The 24,049-nt window shown below is 38.8% G+C and overlaps 1 protein-coding gene across 2 annotated transcripts; it reads left to right on the top strand.

The window, feature by feature from the left end:
* Nucleotides 1–57: 57 nt before the first annotated feature.
* Nucleotides 58–23,919, top strand: mcf2lb (mcf.2 cell line derived transforming sequence-like b). Of its 2 annotated transcripts, XM_084422014.1 has the most exons (31): nt 58–208; nt 775–979; nt 8,232–8,315; nt 10,567–10,681; nt 10,759–10,849; nt 11,046–11,159; nt 11,258–11,374; nt 11,991–12,140; nt 12,254–12,378; nt 13,364–13,478; nt 13,944–14,063; nt 14,211–14,402; nt 14,694–14,885; nt 15,105–15,249; nt 15,588–15,652; nt 16,842–16,921; nt 17,039–17,105; nt 17,387–17,502; nt 17,685–17,754; nt 17,850–17,942; nt 18,214–18,306; nt 19,182–19,307; nt 19,420–19,641; nt 20,995–21,087; nt 21,178–21,256; nt 21,358–21,415; nt 21,492–21,613; nt 21,731–21,796; nt 22,079–22,153; nt 22,748–22,857; nt 22,941–23,919. In XM_084422014.1, exons 2-31 carry the CDS (start codon nt 898–900, stop codon nt 23,016–23,018), a joined length of 3,255 nt encoding a protein of 1,084 aa, XP_084278140.1. In that variant the 5' UTR covers nt 58–208; nt 775–897; the 3' UTR covers nt 23,019–23,919. The 2 variants fall into 2 exon arrangements, with proteins under 2 accessions (XP_084278140.1, XP_084278141.1); XM_084422015.1 differs by lacking the exons at nt 58–208; nt 22,079–22,153 and having other exon boundaries at nt 733–979.
* Nucleotides 23,920–24,049: the final 130 nt, after the last annotated feature.

Genomic DNA, 24,049 nt, shown 5'->3' with positions numbered 1-24,049 from the left:
TCCGACATTTTGGCCTACTTCGTGTAACATCGATGATTCATGACTTCTTCAAATAGTATTTGATCAGGCTTTGCCTGGTGGACGATTAAAACATCCACGAAGGATGCATTCAAATATTAACAGCATAGCAACGAGTAGCCTATATTCAACCTCAAGACATTAACCCCACAGCAATACCTTGGCAACCAACCGCCGCCAACATGCATAGGTAAGCAGCATCACACACAAATTTCTCTCAGAAAATGTAAAAATGCATTTTATATTGTATGCAGTATAGTAGTGCTATGATAACGATCATGAAACATGCTCACTTATGGAATCTACAACAGATTGTATAGGCAACAGACAAATGCAAATATATCAATTTCGAACATAAGCTTTAACTAAATAATCATTATCTCTATATTTCTGCTGAAATACTGCTATGAAAAGTTTATTTCCTGTAAAGTTCTAAACCCAAACCCATAGCATGCCTCCTATAAGTTCTGATCAATGTGACAAAATATAAACATCTTTTTTGTTCTCTTATACTGTTATTCTGTATATGAAATTCAAGTCAATCACAGTGAATTAAATTATTTCTTTCAATCTTGCCCTCTTGCTTCCACTCCAGTCTCCAGGTGCATTGTGGTGTGCTGTAATAGCAGAAACAGTACAAGTGATGGCGCCAAAGTCCAAACAGCAGCATGTCTATGTCATGCCATTCTGTGTGCACATGCGTGTGAGGTTTCCACTGGTTATATTCATAGACTGTCTGACTGTGTGTGTCATCAGAAAGCCCCTTCCCCCGTCTCTCTCTGTGATGCTGATGCTGAATTGCCCATCACTGAAGGACAGAGGGTGATATTCTTCTCATAACGTCCACTCTATCCGTCCTCCTTCCCTCTGGAGTGAAGGATGGCGATGATCTGGATGCAGACAGAGAAGGCAGTCGTGCAAGAGCTACAGCGCAGATTGAGCAATGTCTCTCACAGCATTGGTAAGAACTGTAGCCTAAATGAGTATGTTTGTCACTCAGCTTGTTTTTATTAAAGAGCTACTTGGTGAAATGCTTCTACACACTGAGTGGCTTATTGATAGCTTCGGTAATGTTTTTAAGTGGTAAGAATTACCCACCTTTGGAATATTACAGCAGTACTGTCTACATTATAATTTTATATGTGGCCACAAATTTTGGTCACTACATGGTCAAAGTATTGGCCAAATTATAGCTGAGTTGATATTTGGAACAACAGCACTCTTTCTTGTGTGATATTGTTCAATTAAAATATTTACCCTGACGTGTGAAATAATAGTTTATTTAAAAAATTTTTTTTTTTAATGGATCAGTTTATTGAACCTTTAGACTAAATATAAATGAAAACCTTAAAGAAGTTTGCATGTATGTTTTGTTTTGTATTTGATATGCATCAGGCTTTTATGGCCCACGCAGTGAGAATATGGAGCTCACACTCGAGGAGAAAAAAAACACCCTTTTTTTTATTTTTTTAAACTGAGCAAAAATATCCAACTGGTGCATTTGTTGTTATTTAAATGGCCAAAAATTAAGATGAAATTCTGGTTGCTTGTAATGTAAATCAATGGAATTTTTATATATATCTATCAATAATATGTCGTTGTAAGTTGATATTTGAATGTTGTAGTTTTGATTGTAGGGGGCAAAACATATAATGCAATGCAACACGATGACTGAGAGATGTATAAATAAACATTCTTCAAAAGCCTTTTGTATCTTTGATACATACTTTTTAACAAAAATATGTTTTTTGATTAAATATAAAATAATATATAAATAATCAAGTAAATATAAGTTATTTTAGTCCTTCAGTTCATCTTGAAATATTAATAACATTCTAAAAGTAATTATTATGTTTACTTTATAAAAATGTAAGATTTCATTTTTCGGCACACATTTTTAGGATGACACTAGAAGGTCTTTTACTTGCTAAAAAATATGAACTATTAATCTAAGGGCAGAAGACATGTAGAAGATTGTGTACAACAGGTTTTTCAGCAAAGTTTTGATCATGATCATATGTGAAATTGATGTATCAAATATGATACAGTAGTGATTCAGAACGTATTCAGAAGCCCAAGGCTGGAAGAGAATTCCAAAAACTGTCCTGTGAGATTCATGCTGGGGGTGACTTGACCAGTGTGTGTGTGTGTATGTGTGTGTGTGTGTGTGTGTGTGTGTGTGTGTGTGTGTATTTGGCAGAGTTACTGCTGAGTAGAAAAACGGATACCATAAAAACACAGTTTTCCACAGTAGTAGCACGGCTTGCTGCAGTAGTTCTAAAGTACACAGGCTTTAGGGAAGCATGTATGTCGTTTAACTATAGCTGTTCTGAAATTAAGTTTAGCTGAGGCTTTAACAATTGCAGTCAACTGTTTGAGTTTAGTACCATGTACTGTAGTATCGTAAAGCATAACTAAAAGAACACTGTGAGGTCAGGTATCAGACGGCAATAAAGGGGAAAGTTATGCTGAGGAAATCCAGGAAAACGCATCCCAAACAAGGCAGTGATTGTGGACAGCTTCCTCTGGTCCCACTGGCACAAGGACAGAGTGAGTGAAAGCATGGTAACACTGGTAAAAATTCATCACTTTTATATGTTCAGAAGGTCTTTAGATGATTGTACAGAACAATACCATTCAGAATATTAAATATTTAAAAATATTTTGAAAGAAGTATCTTATGCTTACCAAGGCTGTATTTATTTGATCAACTATACAGGAAAAAAATATATATTTTTAATAATATTTATCATAAAAGAAAACCTTTGTTTAAAAAGAAAATCAGTATGTACAGTGGGGTTAAAAAAGTCAGAATTTCTAATTTAATGTAGTTTTATTTATTACAAATGATATTATCAGCATAATAAAAATGAGTTTGTGTAAAACCTTATGATCATGTTCTCCAGTATAATTTGAGAATGATCCAAAGAGCATCTTGAGCTTCATGAACATCTAACTATCTGTACAAAGAGTTCACATGATCAGTGTCACAAATTTGCTTATTTGATTAGTAACCTATAGAAATAGTGCCAAATCTTAGACTTTCCATAATACTACAACTTTGTTCATTTACAGGTTTAAATTAAGATTTAGAATCCTATATTTTCAAAATAGCCTCTGATTTTTGGACCCCACTTGTTATGTATTCCCTGGCTTTGTGTGTTTTGTTAATTGGACTTTTAGTTTGCATTTTACCCCGTTTCTGTTCCTGTTTCCTGTCCTGTGTTCCATTTTTGTAGTCCTTTTGCAGTTTTTCTTGTTGATTAGTTCTGTGATCACTCCCAGGTGTGTCTTGTTTGCCTATTAACCCTCTAGTATTTAAACCCCTCTGTTTCTTGTGTTCCTTGTCAAGTCTTGACCTACACAGTATGTTCCCTGGTTCCCTGGTTCCCTGGTTCCCTGGTTCCCTGGTTCCCTGGTTCCCTGGTTCCCTGGTTCCCTGGTTCCCTGGTTCCCTGGTTCCCTGGTTCCCTGGTTCCCTGGTTCCCTGGTTCCCTGGTTCCCTGGTTCCCTGGTTCCCTGGTTCCCTGGTTCCCTGGTTCCCTGGTTCCCTGGTTCCCTGGTTCCCTGGTTCCCTGGTCTTTATTTTGTTATTAAACTCTTTTGCTTGTGGATCCAGCTCTCCCTTTGTTTTTGAGTTGACCCAGCGTTACAGAAGACTCGACCAAGTTGGATCCAGCAAATAGTTTAATTTGGCTCCAGCAAGGCCACCATTCCCTCAAGGACCACACCAAAGATTTTTTGGATATCACCTACCTTACAGACTTCCCAGACTTTGCCATTATTGACTTTTATTGCCACAGATTCAATAACCACAACCAACACATACTAATTCGTGATGGTCCTCGGGGGTCACTGAGTGAATTTCTAGACTATACACTTTTGTTAAGTGGTTCCCACTTCACTGTGGGCTGCTGTGGAGCTTGACCCACCACGGATTCCTGTGCTGTCAAGTCTGGTGATCTCAAGTCCAGAGCTTTCTGTGCTTCCGAATCCGTTGGTCCCAAGTCCAGAGTCTCCAGCTGTCAAGACCACCATGCCAGAGTTTCGGGTCGCCGTACAGTACCTGAAGCTACATAGGCTGTTCCAAGGCGTTCAAGATGCCTTCTGCTGATGTCAGTGCGAGCAGCCGGGATCCAAGTGGTTCCAGTGCACCCAAGTTCAGTGGTCCCCAGACCAGTCATCTTAGCACCCTTTAGCCCAGTGGTCCCAGATCTTTCAAGTCCAGTGATCCTGAGTCCGGGGGTCTCCGAGGCCTTTCTACCATTAAGTGCGTTTCCTGTGATGACGGTGGCTATCTTGTGTGTTTGGGCCACACACACCTCTCCTGGTTCTCCCGAGGTGGCGGTGACCTCTACAGCTTCTCCTGAAGTGGCAGTGACCGCTAAGGATCTTCTGGAGGTGGCGGTGATTGCTCCCGAACTTCCTGTCTGCCCTGACACAACCACAGAGGTTGTCAGTGAACTCTCTCTGCCCAGATACGACCACAAAGGTCATCAATGAACGTGAGTCTGCCGAGATAAGACCACAAAGGTCATCCCAGCTTCCTGTCTGTTCTGACACTACCATGGAGTTTGTCCCTGAACTTCCTATCTGCCCTGACACTAACACAAAGGTCCTCTCTGAACTCTCTGTGCTCCGCTGTGGTGGTCTGTAGTTCCCCTGCTCCGCTGTAGTGGTCTGTAGTTCAGCCTGCTCTGCTGTAGTGGTCTGTAGTTTCGCCTGCTCCGCTGTGGTGGTCTGTAGTTCCGCCTGCTCCGCTGTGGTGGTCTGTAGTTCCACCTGCTCCACTGTAGTTCCGCCTTCCATTCGTGGTGCTCCACTGTGGTGGTCTGTAGTTCCCCTGCTCCACTGTGGTGGTCTTTAGTTCCACCTGCTCCACTGTAGTTCCGCCTTCCATTCGTGGTGCTCCGCTGTGGTGGTCTGTAGTTCCCCTGCTCCGCTGTGGTGGTCTGTAGTTCCACCTGCTCCACTGTAGTTCCGCCTTCCATTCGTGGTGCTCCGCTGTGGTGGTCTGTAGTTCCGCCTTCCATTCGTGGTGCTCCGCTGTGGTGGTCTGTAGTTCCGCCTGCTCCGCTGTGGTGGTCTGTAGTTCCACCTGCTCCGCTGTAGTTCCGCCTTCCATTCGTGGTGCTCCAAAGTGGTGGTCTGTAGTTCCCCTGCTCCACTGTGGTGGTCTTTAGTTTCGACTGCTCCGCTGTGGTGGTCTGTAGTTCCGCCTGCTCCGCTGTGGTGGTCTGTAGTTCCACCTGCTCCGCTGTAGTTCCGCCTTCCATTCGTGGTGCTCCGCTGTGGTGGTCTGTAGTTCCCCTGCTCCGCTGTGGTGGTCTGTAGTTCAGCCTGCTCCGCTGTAGTGGTCTGTAGTTTCCCCTGCTCCGCTGTAGTGGTCTGTAGTTCCCCTGCTCCGCTGTAGTGTTCTATAGTTCCGCCTGCTCCGCTGTAGTGGTCTGTAGTTTCCCCTGCTCCGCTGTGGTGGTCTGTAGTTCCCCTGCTCCGCTGTAGTGTTCTATAGTTCCGCCTGCTCCGCTGTAGTGGTCTGTAGTTCCCCTGCTCCGCTGTAGTGTTCTATAGTTCCACCTGCTCCGCTGTAGTGGTCTGTAGTTTCCCCTGCTCCGCTGTGGTGGTCTGTAGTTCCGCCTGCTCTGCTGTAGTGGTCTGTAGTTTCACCTGCTCCGCTGTGGTGGTCTGTTGTTCTGCCTGCTCCGCTGTGGTGGTCTTTAGCTCCGCCTGCTCCGCTGTGATGGTCTGTAGTTTCGCCTGCTCCGCTTTGGTGGTCTATAGTTCCGCCTGCTCCGCTGTGATGGTCTGTAGTTTCGCCTGCTCCGCTTTGGTGGTCTATAGTTCCCCTGCTCCGCTGTGGTGGTCTGTAGTTCCCCTGCTCCACTGTGATGGTCTGTAGTTTCGCCTGCTCCGCTATGGTGGTCTGTTGTTCCACCTGCTCCGCTGTGGTGGTCACCTGCTCTGCCGGAACCGCCCTGGCTCTCTGATCCTCTGATCCTGATTCCATTTTTGTAGTCCTTCATCCTGCTCCGCTGTGGTGGTCTGTAGTTCCCCTGCTCCACTGTGATGGTCTGTAGTTTCGCCTGCTCCGCTATGGTGGTCTGTTGTTCCACCTGCTCCGCTGTGGTGGTCACCTGCTCTGCCGGAACCGCCCTGGCTCTCTGATCCTCTGATCCTGATTCCATTTTTGTAGTCCTTCATAGTTTTTCTAGTTATGTGATCATTCCTAGGTGTCTTGTTTGCCTATTACTCTAGTATTTAAACCCCACGGTTTTTTTGTGTTCCTTGTCGAGTCTTGTGCTGCATGGTCTCTGTTGTGGTTTTGTTATGTTTATTTTGTTATTAAACTCTTTTGCGAATGGATCCAGCTCTCCCTTTGTTTTTGTGTTCACCCATGTGTTATAGCACTATACAGTATGTGCAATGATAATCCTAATATTGTGTATTAAAACGTTACAGTGATAGTTAAGCTCCAATAGTTTTTCGTATGAACTTTAGTTTGACTCAGTCTGGATTGGAGCAATATTTTTGCCCACAGAGACTCCTAAGGAAAGTGTGTATTTACATTTGTATGTGTCTGAAAGAGAGAGAGGTTTACCAGTGCTACTGAGTAACTTGATTTGAATTCAGCTTTTATCTTTCCCTCCTCAGCAATATCAGATGGCACTCTGAGATTCCTCTTATACTGTGGAGAAACCAACCAAACACAGACACACACAGGATCTCATTCATCCACCAATCTGATGGGGGAAGGGGCTCCTGGGGCTGGGGGAGGGGGAGAGAGGGGGGAGAGGGGGAAAGGGGTGGGTCAGGAGACTCTTTTTGGGGTGATTGTGCCGACACAGACTGACATAGAGAGAGTGTAAACAAAGTAAGTACAGTGCTTTACAGTCAGTGATCATCACTGTTATCAGTTATACTGTAAAAATGTTGCAGGTGAAGGGAACTTTTGTATGTGTGTCAGGAGACCAGTTCATTCCAGGAAGTCTGGAAATGAGAGAGAGAGAGAGAGAGAGAGAGAGAGAGAGAGAGAGAGAGAGAGAGAGAGAAAAAAAACAGGAAGTCATTGACTGGTGCACCTGTCTCAGGTAGCTCATTCTGAGATAACTGCTTATGGTTACAAGACGGCCGAGGATTCAGTGAGACATTAGAGGAAGAGAGAAACAGAGGGATGGATGTACAGAACAGAGGGAAAACTATGTGCATTCCTCTGGCTGAGGTTGAGAAATATTACAATTTTTCCAGATGTTGCCACTGGCTCCAATGTAAGGCCTTATCATTTTATCTTATTTTAAAATGTAAAATTATTTAAATATATTTCATACAATTATGTTAATTTGTTATTTACTCCAATTGCACTATTGTTATTGTACTTTTTTATATTTATTTCTGACAAATTTGGCAATGCAGTTTTGCAGTTTTTGTCATATAAATGAAGCTCACTAAATATAATTGATCAGAACTGAGAGCAGGGGACAGAGAACAGGTGAGCGCTACCTGACTCCAATGGGACAACACACTCTTATTTTAGAAGAACAAAAGAATGCAATGGATATATTCTCCCTCTTTTCAGGCCTCTTCTGTCATTTCCTTTTAAATACCGCTTAAATATTTGATTGCTGTGTAGGTTTAAAAAAAAAATGCATTTCTTAATTCTTAAAAAAACATTGAGGCCATGATATACAATAGAAGGTGTGGACATGCAGATAATTAGTTGTACGCACTTTGAGGCACTATATCCAGAGGTGGTTTTGGTTGAGATAGATAGGAAATCACCTACTCTTTTCTTTCTAAACATGTCTGATGTGCCATTGACCAGAGCATGGGAATTGCTTTGGGCAAGATTCACCTCCCTCAGATGGTAATATACACCAGCCAAAGACACAATACATTCAAGACAGCCAGTAATATATTAGTGTGTGTGTGTAGGCTCTACTTACCTGTGGTTAACTTCTTCACCTGTGGTTTATTTCATCTTATCATCAATAACAACAATAAGATAAGTGCTGTTTTTCATTTTGTTATTTGCTATTGTGCAAGTAAGGCACTTCAAAAGATTTTCAGAAGAGTTTTAAACTTAATTTAAAGGGTAATACTGCAGGATTGTCTTGCCCTGGTTACAGGGAGAACTGGAACGCTCCTGTTATAATGAACGATGCTGTCAGCGTCGACTGTAGACGTGATGTTAGTGTGTCTCTGTGTGTTTGTTACAGATGAGATCATGCAGAAGGAGTCCAGTCCTCTCTGCGCTGCTGACATCATAACTGACCTCAAGAGACAGTTTTCATTCTTGTCAGGTAAATATTCTTTATATTTGCATTTCTTTCTTTATCCATGAAACTGAAACATTATCCAGGGACCAACTGTGAGGATCCACAGGGAAATATAAAAACAAATGAGATCTCTTTGGATTTCTCAAATGAGATCTCAATTGTGTCTCATAGAAAGCAGATGGATATTTTTGCTTATGGGTTTTAATTCTTGGATATATTTTCTAAAAAAAAACAGTAATCATATTCATAGGTGTCTCCTTAGGAGTTTCAAATCAGATCTCAACAAGGTCTCCATGGTTGCCAACATACTAAAATCTGGAGTCTGAGATTTCAATAAAAACTCGAACATTTCCTATCAAATTCCTCCAAGACTAAAGTTATGCCATCCACATTTTTATTTTAGGAGGAATTTTACTCATACAACACATTTCTAGTATATTGCAATAGAAACACTTTCCTTTATCTCAATGAGGGTAATCAATTTTTACATAAAATATATTGTAGTATTAAAGAGTTCTTCAATTAGATCACAAAAAACGATGTATTTGAATACGTAACATTACGTTAGGGCACATGTGCGTAGGTGTAGATTTGTTAGTCAAAATTCACTTCCCATCATTTCCTGCTTCTCTCTGTAATGGGTGGTTGGATAATTTCTTTAAACTGAATGTGTTTCTCTGTAAAGCATGTAAAAAAAAACTTAGAGGAAAAAGATATTTTGGTGTTTAGAAACACTTCTGTGAAATACAGGCATGTACATACACTGCAGCTTTAAGGGTTTAATCTGAATATGTGTTGTTTTTGCTGACAGGTTGTTACCGTTAAACTGAACTGAGTAAACGATGCTTGCACAATCTCTGTCCTGTTGTCATGGAGACAGGGAGAAGAAGGCATGACTTGCCAAATTTATATTTTTGTCACATTGGGATCTTCACCCAGTGTCTCTCTCTTTCTCTCTCTCTCTCTCTTTCTCTTTCTCTTTCTCTTTCTCTTTCTCCCTCCCTCTCTCTCTCTCTCTCTCTCTCTTTTTTCCATTCCGTCACCACTGTCTTCCCTCTGTTTTACCACCGATGTTTCACCTTGTATTTTCATCCTGATTTAAAGGAGCAAAATAGATAGGAAGAATAAAGTGACATTTTTGAATCTCGCTTTATACATTGGGGAAATCATAGTTTCTTTCCTGAGGGAATACTGACAACACTTATGTGTCTTTATCTCTTCATTTTTTCTTTTTTATGATTATATTTATTAATGATACTTGGTGAGGACCAATTACTTTTCAGTCACTTTTCAATCACTGTAAAATGGGCAATACAATCCCACTTGCGTGGAAACGGAAACTAGGATACCAGGATTTTAATGAGACTTGGTCTCTTTTGACAATATAGTAACAAATAGATTATGACTAACAATATAACAATTTTGTAACAATATACACTACTGTTCAAAAGTTTGAAGAAATTAATTCTTTTATTTAGCAAAAATGCATTAAATTGGTCAAATGTGACAGTAAAGTCTTTTACATTGTTGCAAAAAAAAAACCAAAAAACTAAAAATAAATGTATCATGGTTTCCAGAAAAATATTAAGTAGCATTGATAATAATAAGAAATGTTTCTTGAGCAGCAAATCAGCATATTCTAATTATTTCTGAAGGATCATGTGACACTGAATAATAAAATATAATATAATATAATCAACCAAATTCTTGGTGAGCATTCAGAAACATAAAAGAAAAATCTTTCCGACCCCAAACTTTTGAATGGAAGTGTAGCTGCATGCAAAATACCACTCAGAACACCTTAGTAACTACATAGCAACCACCTGGTTACCTCCCATAACAAGCTAGCATCATTATGGTTTTGCACAGGCAAGTGGTTTGGTGTGTATAAGGTTCAGGGATGGTACACTTTTCTATTGTTGCTTTGCTTGTACAATTTTTATTGGTATTGTGGCGCAGTCTTGTCAGTGGTGCAGAAGGGATAAAATGTGGTTTTAAAACCAAAATTCTTGACGCTAGCTGCCAAGATGATAAGAACACTAACAAGCCGATCTGGTATTATGTCACAGTTTGGCTGTTGTTCAATAGCAGCAGCACACAATATGAAAACTGTAACATAGCATACAGGTGGTGTGAGCAGATTTTTGATTGGTTTGCCTGTGTGCTAATTTAAGATCTTTGATGCATGCCAACACAGACAACAGGACAGCACGGTTTCTGGAGGCAGGATTTTTCTCTTTGATTCTTCATATTTCTGTCTATCTGTCTATTTTAGGGGGGAGGGGACAGGATGGAAGCCCTATCATTATCTTCCCAGAATTCCCTTCGTTTAGTGAAATTGGAGACCAAGAGTTTCGTAATGTTCTTACCTACCTGACAAGTATTCCCAGGTAAATTCACAAATTAACATACATTTGAATATCATACATACTGACCACAGTAACACATGTGCATGTGTCTCCATCAGTCTGAGTGCAGCAGGTGTGGGCTTTATCGTAGTGATTGATAGGCGTCAAGATCGATGGGCGTGTTTAAAGGCAACATTACTGCGTATCTCAGTAAGTCTAACAGTACCTGTGGCTTCTGAATCTCTCCTATATAAATGCACATAAATATTGTCTTCAATAATATTTTTGCAGATACTTCACACACATCTGGATATTTAGTTGTATATAATATATTTAAAAATATCCATTTAATATATTTATTATGTATAATATGAATTTGAGTGCTTTCTTGTGTGTTTGTGTGTAGGGCTGGTTTCCCGCTAATCTTCGGCTTGTTCTGGTGCTGAGACCCAGTGCTATCCTGCAGCGAACGTTATCTGATGTGTTCTTCAAACTCCACAGAGATGACTTTAAAGTACCGGTACGAAACCTGAATGTGTGTTGTTGTTGTTTTATATAGGCGACATCTGTTTGTGTGTGTCATGTCGTTTTAAATAATGAAGCCTGTGTGTATTGAAGGTCATCATGCTAAGCTCAGTGGCTGATCTGCACTCTTATATTGAGCGGAGTCAACTGACACAAGACCTGGGTGGCTCTCAATACTACTGCCACAGGACCTGGATTTCTCATCGCACCGTAAGAACAAATACACATCTTGAAGTTGTACTTGTAGAAATGCATAATTTGCTGTCAGCCATGATTAATTTATTTCATGAGTGACATTGCCCAATAATCGGGTGGATAAAGTAAAAATTTTCATTCATAATATTAATAATACACAGCTTTTCATGTGATTGCAACATTGCGGCCTTAATGAGACGACCTGCTTCAATATAGTGTAAAGGTGCGCTAACATTAATGTAATTACAGCAAAAATAGGGTAGCAAAGAAACACAACTCACACACCAGTCACTTTCAAACCAAGCAGCTTTCTGTTGGTCAATGTGTATAGTAATACACATGGACAACTTAAAGCTGTTGCAAAATCTGTGTTGGGAAAAAGTGGATTCCTTTTGAAATGACTGGATTTTTTTGCTGAACAATCTTAAAACATCTTTCATTGGGCTATTGATAAAACTTTCTGGCATTTAATTGAAAATGATTGAAACATATTGTAAAAGTGATTTTAATTACGTTTCTGTGTAATGTTTTTAATTGAGTGCGCATTAAAAACCTATGCATAAACGAAATGAAACAAGCTACACCAGTGATATACATCATATTTGAAATTATGAATTCTTTGTGCCGGTAGGATCTTGAAAGCTTCGCTGCATTACTGAAGAGGATGGCTCAGAGACTGCAAATGTTCGGCAGAGAGCTGGCAGAAACAGAGCTGCCTAACAACCACCTAACAGCCGGCAATCTGCTCAATGCACAAACCAGCAGAAAAGACAGTTTGAAAGTATGGAAAAAAAAAAAAGCATTCAATATGTTCAATAGTATTCAGTATGTGCCACCTCACACATTCCTTTGGTTTTTACAAAATTATTCTTTGCTTCATTGTTTTCTCTTTAGGAAGAGATGGCAGAAGCTCTCAGCCAAGGACGTAAACTCTTGGAGAACATCAGGGAACCGGTCCGCAGAGATCCGGACAGCAGTCTAAACCCCGATCAGCTTGAGAATCTTGCTACAGTGCACAGGTAAATCTCAGACTCTTTCTTAGTAGAAATCCTCTAGAACTTTTCCTCTGTTGTTTTTCTGCATCTTAATCTGAAAGAATAAATAAATAAATAAATAAGTAAACATATGTTTGTATATGTATATATATATATATATATATATATATTAAATATAGAAAAAAGAAAATCCAAGGCACTCTTCTTCAAAACCCTGAAGAAGGCTGTTTGCACCGCTACACGTGGGTTGCTTCTCCCCATGTCTTTTAATTTTCTATTATGAAATAGCCAGTAAAATAAAGGCTTTTTAAATAATTTTGAAGAAGAGTGCCTTGGATTTTCTTTTTTCTATATTTATTTGAATTCCCAACCCCAAAGAGCACCTTCAAACTCCCTGAGCACCCTGGACACTGTTTTGTCTTACTAAATTTATTTATTTTAATTTACTTATATATATTATATATGTATTCTACAATAACACTGTCATTTATGCTGTCCAACTGTCTACTGAGGTCCTAAAGCATGAGAACATAATGAGATACAAGTCATGTGAATCACTCTGCCAATGTGATCATGCTCATCCATACATTTTCTGAATGGGTCAAAACATTGAACAAAAATAATTTAAATATATAGTATTTATTCATATTTTGAACTGACTTTTATTTTTATTTTCTTTATTATTTTCAGTATTTTTTATTAGTTTAAAAAAAATTTTATATAGATTTAATCAATTATTATTTTAGGTTGAGTAATATTAGTATTTCACCTTAAACTTATTTAGGCTATTTCAGTTAGCTGCCAAAGCAAAAATTTTCATTAAATATTTATATTTAAGTTTTATTTCAAATACTGACAACAATTTTAATAGTTTTAGTTAGCAATAACAATACTAGTGGTTTATACACTATTTCATGTAATATAGATGTAATATTTGTTTTAATTTACTTACTCATTCAGATTTCATTCATATATCCCTCTCTCTCTCTTGTTCCCTGCCAACTTGCAGGCTATTATCCCAGCTGAATGAGAGCTCTGCAGCATTTGATGAGTTCTGGATTCAGCATCAAAATAAACTGGAGCTATGTTTGAAACTCTGCCAGTTTGAGCACAGCTTTCAACAGGTCTTGCTTTTAAAAGACACTCATATTTTTACAGCTTATTCTTATTACTGAATAAAGGCCCGTTCACACCAAGCACGATAACTATAAAGATAACGATAAAGATAACTATATATGCGTCCACACCAACGAACGATAACGGTCTTTTTATTCTAAGCACGCGCGCGCCCGCCCCATTTTAAATGTGCGAGACCTTTAAATTAGAATGGATTCTGATTGACTGTCAGTGTTTTATCGTTTGACAGCTGGAAAAAAATCATTCTGAAAGTGATCCCAACGATATCGTTCCTCATATCTTTATCGTTATAGTTGTGGTGTGAACTCTGTTATTCTTTAATATGGAGAACGATTTTTAGAATTATATCTTTATCGTTATCTTTATAGTTATCGTCCTTGGTGTGAACGGGCCTTAACATTAGCATTTTCTAATAATATTTGCTCTCTGTTTTATTTGCTATGGTCTTGTAGTTGCAAACAGAGCTGGAGCAGGCAACAGAAACGCTGAATGCCTTCTCAGATATTGGAATAAGCCCCGGCCAAACAGAACACCTCCTTCAAGAACTGACCAATCACGAAAGGAAAGTCTGTGTGAGTCTCCACCATCTGAATAATCTTGTTGTGTTATCATGCATCCACAGACATATATGCATAGATGTGTCAGTCTAATTGATATGAAAGCTTTCAATAACCCTTGTGATGAATACCTCCTCTCTAACACACTTCCTTTTTCTGCAGGAAGTGCTGGACAGAGTAAGATCTCTGGTTGCCGAGGGCCAAGGATTGATTGACAGCTCTCAGAATGGTGATGACAGTGTCACAGTAAAATGCAGTGAGCTACAGAAAGCAAGAGACAATCTCATCCAAGAGCTAAAAGACAAGAAGACCATGCTGACACAGGCTATAGAGCTACACAGAAGACTGGACACGGTGATTTTCAATTTTAATATATATATATATACAGTATATTAATAAATATATTATATAAATCTTTCAGTTACCAGCCCAGGTATTTTAACCATTACCTTACACCAGCCATAAAGCTTTTAAGACAGAACTAGTTTAGCAAGGGAGACCTGGAGTGATGGTGCATAAAGTCTTCACCTTCACTCAGCTACATGCAAATTCTCTACACACACGCACAGACATGTAACCACACTTTCATACTGTATATGCAAATCTGTTTCCACCACGTTCTCTTCTGTACTTTTTCTCTTTCAGGTGTGTAAATGGTGTGATGATGGGATTTACATGCTAGCATCACAGCCTCTTGACAAGTGCCAATCACAGGAGGGGGCGGAGTCAGCACTGTCAGAGCTGGAGTTTTACCTGGAGACAGCCAATGAGAAACAGCAGTGGGAGATCAGCACAGTTTGGCTGGAATATGAGAGCATACTGAACAGTGAGCTCAGGGTGAGGGAATATGAATTCATAACTATACACGCAACTCACATATAATTCAAATTCGATTCAGTTTAATTTGTAGTCAACAGCACAAAATGAAATGGAAAAAAACACATTGTTTGCCAATTAGTTTTTATTTAGTAATAAAAATATAAAAAAGTAAAAAAGAAATAAAATAAAGACATCTTTTTTATATTGTGTTATATTACATAATGTGTAATGATACAGGAGCAGGTGAAGCGTGCATTTGAGAAGAAAGCCTCTCTACAGGAGATGTTTGAGAGGAGGAGGGTTAGCCTGAAAAAACTAGCAGCCAAACAAACACGCCCTGTCCAGCCTGTGGCCCCTCGACCAGAGTCACTCTCATCTCCTGGTATCTATCTATCTATCTATCTGTCTATCTATCTATCTGTCTATCTATCTATCTGTCTATCTATCTATCTGTCTATCTATCTATCTATCTATCTGTCTGTCTGTCTGTCTGTCTATCTGTCTATCTGTCTATCTGTCTGTCTATCTGTCTGTCTGTCTGTCTGTCTATCTATCTATCTATCTATCTATCTATCTATCTATCTATCTATCTATCTGTCTGTCTGTCTGTCTGTCTATCTGTCTATCTGTCTATCTGTCTGTCTATCTGTCTGTCTGTCTGTCTGTCTGTAACTTTTTTAAGTGTAAAATGGAGGCAATTGGTGTATTTATCTCTTTCAGCTCACAGAGATCACGAGAACATCTGTATTAGCGAGGACTTAGACAGCAGTGCGTCCTGTAAACAAGTATGCATAATTCATCTACAATGCCCATAGTGTATTTTCCTCCCTTTTCAATAATTGTACAGTTTTTCTCAATCGCTTTGGCACATTTTTTTGAAACAGTCTTAACATTGTCTAAACTGTTTGCTGGAACATCAGAACTCTATTACATGCCTGCAAAACATAGGTACTCACCCAAAACGTTTAATACATGCTTCAAAATGTAGTTATTGTGTCAGTAAATTGGCCAATGCCACCAAAATAAAAAGTGTTTTTGTCATCGTGTGAGCCACTCTGGTCAAAATGTTTAGATGCTTTTTCACCATGGAAATATTTGTTACAATTTTTGTTTGTTTTTTTTCTACTTTTTTTGTTGACAATTTGTTGATAATTTGTTGATTTTGATACAAGATTGTCAGTTCAGTCTATAGCTTCCTATTGCTCTTCCATGGCAAGCAACTGAATTTTCAGTTGATGTGTAACACATTTATATATACACATATATAAATACAAAAATAAATGTACTGTGTGAATACAAATATATTTATCCAGTACTACTTTAGCTGCTGCTGTTTAGGATTGTAATTTGTGACGTTCTTCTATGTTCAAAAATAGCAGTGATTGTGCTTGGCAAACTCCATATATATGCTTCCAAACTTGACTGGTTGATTAGTAAGATTGTGATTATAATATGTCAGGCTATTTGCCAATTTAACCGACATTACAAACATTTCATGTTAGATATTTATGGAATATACAAACTGTACATGTCTGATAGATTTTGATAACTAAATACATCATTTTGCATGTGATGGCTCACATGATGAAAGAATGTTTAGAAGTTGTGAAGAGTTTGACAGTTTCACGGAGAATCAACTTATCAGTTTTGATAAACAAGCCATGTGCGTTTAGGTATTGTGCGAATTGTAAACATTTGTACTTACCCTTTGCACACATGTGCCAAAACACATGCAATTTGCTTAAATCAATAAGAAATTCAAATCTAATGTGAACAAGAAACTAATTGTTTAGAGATCTGAATTTGTTTAGAGAAAAATAAATTCTCCTTCGAGAATTGAGCCAAAGCGATTGAGGAAAACCTGTAAATCACTCTCTTTGTATAAGCAAATGAAATAAACCTCTCTCTCATGTAGGGAACTCTATGTAAGTTAAGGGCCTTGACTATTACTCAATAATGATTCTCTCTGTGTAGGTAAGTTTTGATCAGGTTGACAGGAGCAGTCACAATGCTTCTGTATCTGAGGAGGAGGAAACCCTGGCTGTGCTGCGCAGGTCAGTCCAGGGTCAAAGGTCAAAGGGTAAAGGGGGAAACACATGTGCCTTACTAGACCATCAACACCCCTCTACAGTGTGTTCCTCATTGTCTGTGTGTTCTGTGTTTGTTCACAGGCATGTAATGAATGAGTTACTGGAAACAGAGAGAGCATATGTGGAAGAGCTTTTGTGTGTTTTGCAGGTAAGTGAATCTGTCAGTTCTTTCATAAATAAAATTCATCTTCACATCAAGGAACTACTTCATTTTATTATGTGGGAGGATATATTCCTGAAATGTTGTTAAAGTGGCCTTATCCTGTTTTAGCCGTTTTTTGCCCCATGAAGTCCTCTTGGACCTGGGAGGTAGATTATTGTTGTGAAAGTTGAAGCAGGTCTACACCAAACTCTTTATTATAGTGCCATGAAAATCCTGTTTTTTTTGTGATATGCCCCCATTAAATGTGTCATGTGTGTGTGCTGTAGGGATATGCTGCTGAGATGGACAACCCCTCCATGGCTCCTCTCATTCCTGCAGCTCTGCAGAACAAGAAGGATGTGTTATTTGGGAACATGCAGGAGATTTATAATTTCCACAAAAGGTGAGCGCCATCTAGTGGAGTGGATAAACAGCATTCAAATGTAAAAGATTATTTGGAGAATAGTTAGTAGCATCATTAGTTAGGATGTGAAGTTTGATTCATTTTAGCGAATTTATTGTTCGCAGATATCACTGATTAAATGAATGAATCACAGCTCACAATTAATTTTAAATTCCTTTCAGAATATTCCTCAAAGAGCTGGAGACTTACACTGACTGTCCTGAGCTTGTGGGCAGCTGCTTTTTAGACTGGGTGAGTTTTTTATAACTAGCAAGAAAACAAAGCATTTTTGTCAAAGTTTATTTTTCTCAGTGATGCTCAGACCTTTGGTCATTGTGGTTGTTTAGATGAGGGAGCTGCAGATTTATGAGAAATACTGTCACAACAAGCCTCGTTCTGAGAGCCTCTGGAGGCAGTGCTCAGACTGTGCCTTCTTCCAGGTATGTACACATACATAAAACAGCATACTACTACTACTACATACTATATGTGCAGTATGTAGTGTATATATACATATACAATGTTCTGTTTGCATGTAATATTTGGATGACCTACTACATTTGCCTTAAAGTTTACTGTGTGTGAAGTACTCTAGTATTCTATTCCAAACACACACTCTCAGACACACATACACACTTAACACAATCTGTTGATGACATCAGGCCCTCACTGTGAAAGAAAGCTGTTTACCACATTGTGTTTGTGCATCAGGAGTGTCAGAAGAAACTAGAGCACAAGCTGGGGCTGGACTCATACTTACTAAAGCCTGTGCAGAGGATCACTAAATACCAGCTCCTGCTGAAGGTATTAGTGTGTGTGTGTGTGTGTGTGTGTGTGTGTGTGTGTGTGTGTTGAGATGTAATAACTGGGGTTTGTTTTAGACTTATGAATATAAGATAAATGGTAAGAACTGCATCTTAAAGTCAGCATGAATTAAAAATTCACTCTATATTCTAAATGCATGTTGTTGATCTTATTCTGAACGATTCCTCCTTGCATTTAATAAAATAAAAATTATAGTTTTGACTTCGTAATCTTCAGTAAAAATGTGTTATCTCGATCTTCTGGTAAAAACAACTTCTCTCTGGTGACGTATGCTGGATTTCTCCAATCATTTAGTCTGTTTAAACCCTGCTCCTTTCTTACAATCTACTTTTAACTCAGTCAGATCTGTCCCTGCCTCCAGCCAATCAACAACCAAGTCCCCGCCCTTCATTTATAAATAAAAAAAAATCGAGAATCTGTTTAACTTTAACTGTACGTCACAATGGGCCATTTCCACATTTTGCTCTAATAGCAAAAGTAAAAAAAATCTGTGATAGAGTTTCCATGACTTTCCAAAGAAGGGAAAAATATAGAGAGATTGATTATTTTGGTCAGAAGAGAGAAAAATGTGAAATTCGTCATCAATCCCTCAGCCGTTGTATTTGAAACACCTACGCAGCAGTGTTTATTATTATAATTTTTTTGTAAACCAACACAAAGTATAGCATTATAAATTTGCATAGCATTTTTTAAAAATACAAATATGAAACACTTTACTAAATTTGCAATGTTAATAACTGTGGAAATGTGCCATCACAGTCTGTGAAAAGAGTCCAAAAGAAAAGATCTGTCAATATTTCCATTTCAGGGGTCATGTAATAGAAACCAGAATTTTTCTTTGAAATGTGTTTTAGGAGATGATTAAGTACAGTAAAGGCTGCGAGGGCTCAGTGGAGCTGCAGGCAGCGCTTTCCTCCATACTAGGGATCCTGAAGGCTGTAAATGACTCAATGCATCTCATTGCCATCACAGGATATGAGGTAAAAGGCATGCACACGCTTTACTCTCATCCTCTCCATTAATATTCATTAATGTTTTCTGTCACTTCTATTTATTCCACATCTGCAAGCAATATTTATTGATTCCATGCAGGGTAACCTTGGAGACCTGGGTCGCCTGCTGATGCAGGGGTCGTTCAGTGTGTGGGCGGAGCATAAGAGAGGTCATGTGAAGGTGATAGATTTGGCTAGGTTTAAGCCCATGCAGAGACACCTGTTCCTGCACGAGAAAGCCCTGCTCTTCTGCAAGAGACGAGAGGAGAGCGGAGAGGGATATGAGAAAGCCCCCTCATATAGCTTCAAACAGGAGCTTAGTGTGAGTATAATAACATAGAGTGTAATAATGCTTAGCTAAAGATGTTATAAAATGATGATGAGCTCATATTGGTAAGTCCCATCTCTTCTGTTATGTTCAATTAACCATAGCATTTCTCCCAGACTGAGGAACATTTTGTAACTTCCAGAGTTGCATCTTTAAAAGGCAATTTTCCTAATATGACTTTTTTCTAAAATAACAAATGCAACATTTCAGATATATTTAATGGATCATATTAAATTGTATTTATTTATATATTTAAAAAAATGCAAAAAGCATTTTTTTCATAACATGCACAAATTCAAATATTTAAACTTTTTGGTTAAATGCCTTGCAGAATTATTTATTTATTTTTGGAGTGTAGTGCTTTTTATATAATTCATTTTATGCATAAGGGCCGTTACATAGTCAACGCGAGCGACGCGCTCCCTTTCATAGTCTAAACAGTGGACGCAAGCGTCACGGGCGATGCGTGAAATACAATACACCGCTCACGCAACAGGGGGTAGTAGAGTCATAGTAGAGTCATAGCTCTGAATTCGCTTTGGACGCGCGAATGGATTCAAAATGTTCAAGCGTCGAACTAGAGGCGATAGACGCGAATTTGACGCTCTATTCGCGTTTGGTGTGTGAACGCAGCATAATAACAGGCTGCGATGTCAAGATTGCAATGCTGGAGTGTGTGTGTGTGTGTGTGTGTGTGTGTGTGTGTGTGTGTGTGTGTGTGTGTGTGTGTGTGTGTGTGTGTGTGTGTGTGTGTGTATCAGAGAGAGAGAGGCACGGGCGCGATCGAACAGTGGAAATATAAAAACATACTCCGTCATTTTGTTCATACAGGACATCATTAAAACTGCAAAGTGTTTAGCCTACTTATATTTGTGTAAAACACAACATTGTGCTTTTGTCAAACTAAACTCTTGTCAAACTGTAACCTACAACTGTCACCCAACCAAAATCACACACACACACATTGTAGAGGAGATGTATACATATAAGCTTAATTTTTCCTCTTCATCCGCCATTGTATTCAAACCTTCTTCTGTAAACATAATATACTTGAATTAATGTACAATACGTGCAATGTCGCCCCCACGACAACGCATAGTATTGCGTGCATCGGCGCGTCGCGTATCAAAAACTAGGACGACACATTTGGCTACACATCGACGCATAATGGCGGCCGAAGCGTAGCGATGCGTAGCCTTGCGGACGCGTATATGTACCGATGCGTTGACTATGTAACGGCCCTAAGAGTATGCCTAATTTGCATGTTTAAATGAGAAAGCGCACACATTTTTTTTTTCATACTTCAATAGCCTATTTACCTGATGGTCTCTGTTATGTCTTCATTAGATGGCTGCTTTTGGAATAACAGAGCATGCTAAAGGGGACAGCAAGAAGTTTGAGATCTGGTCCAGTTCAAGGGATGAGGTCTACACAGTACAGGTGAGCACAAGAGTGTGTCTTAGTTCATATTCCTATTAAAAAGTTTATGTTATCAGACATGTGTTAAGTCTGGTATATGTTATCCTGTAGGCTGTGTCTGAGGAGGTTAAGACTATCTGGGTGACAGAAATCCGGAAACTTCTAACAGGACAGTTGGAGGCCTGCAAAGGTATTGGTCTGGTTTTATGTTTGTTTGGAAAGAAATATGTGACGCATTCAGATGACCGATTTAACACAAAGATGCATTAAATGCATGCTCTTGTTATGTAGAGGCAAGTCAACAGAGGGCACCTGATCAGTTCACCTCAGATACCAGCTCAACTAACAGGTACGATTACACACGATCACATTTACACATTTATATTGGAGCTAATTTTAAAACATGAAATTAATCACATATTAAGACTGGGGAAAAATGAACGCAGTAACCTCAGGAGTGGAGGAGTGGAGAAACAGAAGACAGAAGAGGAAAGAGGCAAAGAACTTGAGAACATTCTAGAACCTGGAACAACACAGAGAGTGAAAGGTGAGTGAAAAAATCCAACTCTACGACATGCATACATACACCATGTCATTAGAGACTTTTCATTTTTTGTTTGAACTTCCTCTTTAACTTCTTTCTGTTTCTTTTGGTGGTTTACAGGGTCTTCATTCAGCTTTGAGACAAAACCAAAACGACAGGACATCCGAAGTGACCCTACACCTCTAGGTGAGCTATTTTAGCAGACTGAAAACCAAACATAAAGTTCACATGTTCTTGATATCTTCTCTTCAGGAGATTAAAAAAAATAAAAATAGAAAATGGCTGATGCTAAAAACAGATAATTCATTACCACCAAGCCACCAAGCTCTCTAAAGATTAAAGTCAGAAAATGAGCTGATCCTCAAAGGATTAGCTCACTCAAAACTCTGTCAGGTGTACTTCAGTTCAGGCAATGTGCCATGCTAAGAAGATGCAGAGATGCCGTCTGATTGGTTATTTTCCTCCCAGAAACAGGGCCACACCCTAACTTGGGCGGAGTCAGGTGGTTCAGTACATCAAGCCTGTTTCAAAATCGTAGGAGAGGTACACATACTGAGTACACACGTATGTGCACACTCATGCATACTCCACTGAGGTCTTACTAGGGTAACATGTGTTTGTAGGTTATATGTGTGTCTCATCTGATGCTTTCTGAGTAGTTCTGACCACGTCTTCGTCTATACAAGATTGTTTCGGGTTAAGCTCTATCGACAGCATCGGTTACACAATTTTTTTTTGACTAGTCCCTCAGTTTGTAAAAACAAACAAAAACGTGTTTATGGTAATAGATTTACCACAGAAGTTAATGGAGCAAGACATTACAGAGGGTTTCAAAGCATAAATGTGCAGCAAATATTTTTGTCAAAGCGCTTTTGTGAATTCTTCTGGACAGATTGTCCTTTTATTCATGCTGTTGATAGACATTAACGTGTATTGAACCTGGAACATACCACTGACACTCACGCATGCTCTTTGTGTGATTTTGGAAATGTTCACTGGTTTGTCCCGTCTATCACATCACGATGAGGCTTCAATGGTACTTTCTCTGTCGTCTCTACATGGCCCTCATACAAACTCTGTTCCCCATCCTTTTAACTTTTATCTATGTTTTCTCTAACTTCTTTCATTTTGTCTCAGGTTGGTCTAAAGGATCCCTTTCGCTGGATGCCTCTGTGGAGCATGATGGTTACTTTAGTGCAGAGGAGCAGATGACCTCTGACCCCGAGGAGGAGAAGGAAGATAAACTGGTGCATGACCATGTCTGTTTTTTACTGTTTGACTTGAAGCAAAAGAGTGTCATGCTTTAAGCATTTCTTCATCTTTATTTCAGTGTGAAGATGAGCTGCAGTCTATGAGGATAGAGGAAGAGATTCAGCTTTCTGAAGAGACTAAGGACCCTCAGGAATGAGAGTTGAGTGTGAATGTGTCCGTTATGCCATCAATGTACAGCATATACATTATGTGTCATGCACAACTCTGGAAAAGAGGAAAATGAGACATATAAAATGTTTTGCATACTCTTAAAAATAAGGTTCATGGGTGAACCATGTGGTTTAGAGTACCTGGAGAAAGCTGTCCATTAGCATTCACATTCATTTAAATGTCAATGTGACAACAAGTGCTTTTTATGAGAATACACAGCTCATTTTAAATAGTTGTCAATGGAGAAAAATGCTTTTTAGAACCATACATCTACCAGCAGGGGTGATACTAACCAGCCAAAAACCAAAAGGTTAGTCCCAAAAATAGGTTATCAGCCTCCACATGGACCTTTTTATTATTTAAATATAATAAACCATCTCTAGACCATAATGTAAAAACCTATAATGTAACATTCCAAAGAAATATATACAGTGGAAAATGACTCTTGTTCTCATAACTCAGAGTTCTTTGCAAAGACCCATTGAAGAAGCTTTATTTTTAAGAGTGTAGTCTTAGAATGCACCAAAATAATGCATTTCGCAGAGACACCTGAGCTGGCTCTTTACGCACTGTCTTATAGTATGTTGTGATACATGTTTCACATCCCTTAAAACTTAGTAGTAATTTGTGCCACAGTAATTGTGTCTATAATGGGATATGGCATGTCTGTTGTCAAGCCCTGTAATCTCCAATGTGAATGCATGTGATAGTTGTTATATCATTGTGTGCAGGAAACTAGGACCTACTGTACATGTAAAACAAGCATATCATATATGCAGATGTTGTTTCTCAAAGTGACTGTGATCACCCTGTGCCATTTGTATGTGAAATATGTTTACAAATCAATATTGTTTTATATATATATAAAAATAAAATCATAGTTGACTAATGACTTTTGCCTATTTTGATTTAAATGTATCAGGATTGTAAATTTGGATAACATTCTATAGTAATTTGTTATAACAATCATTCATATATGAAATATTATAATACATATTTATACTGTAACTTGTAATA

This window comes from Rutilus rutilus (assembly GCF_951802725.1).
Source record: "Rutilus rutilus genome assembly, chromosome: 10".
In the NCBI taxonomy this organism is placed as follows: domain Eukaryota; kingdom Metazoa; phylum Chordata; class Actinopteri; order Cypriniformes; family Leuciscidae; genus Rutilus; species Rutilus rutilus.
The sequence above is the reverse complement of the archived record's forward strand: the minus strand, read 5'-3'. Positions and strand labels throughout refer to the sequence as shown.

Coding starts and splice junctions, on each gene's coding strand:
- mcf2lb (XM_084422014.1), top strand. CDS start 898: ATGGCGATGATCTGGATGCAGACAGAGAAGGCAGTCGTGCAAGAGCTA. Junction 12,141..12,253: donor GCAGAAAAGACAGTTTGAAA/GTATGGAAAAAA, acceptor TTTTCTCTTTAG/GAAGAGATGGCAGAAGCTCT. Junction 22,858..22,940: donor AGGAGAAGGAAGATAAACTG/GTGCATGACCAT, acceptor TCTTTATTTCAG/TGTGAAGATGAGCTGCAGTC.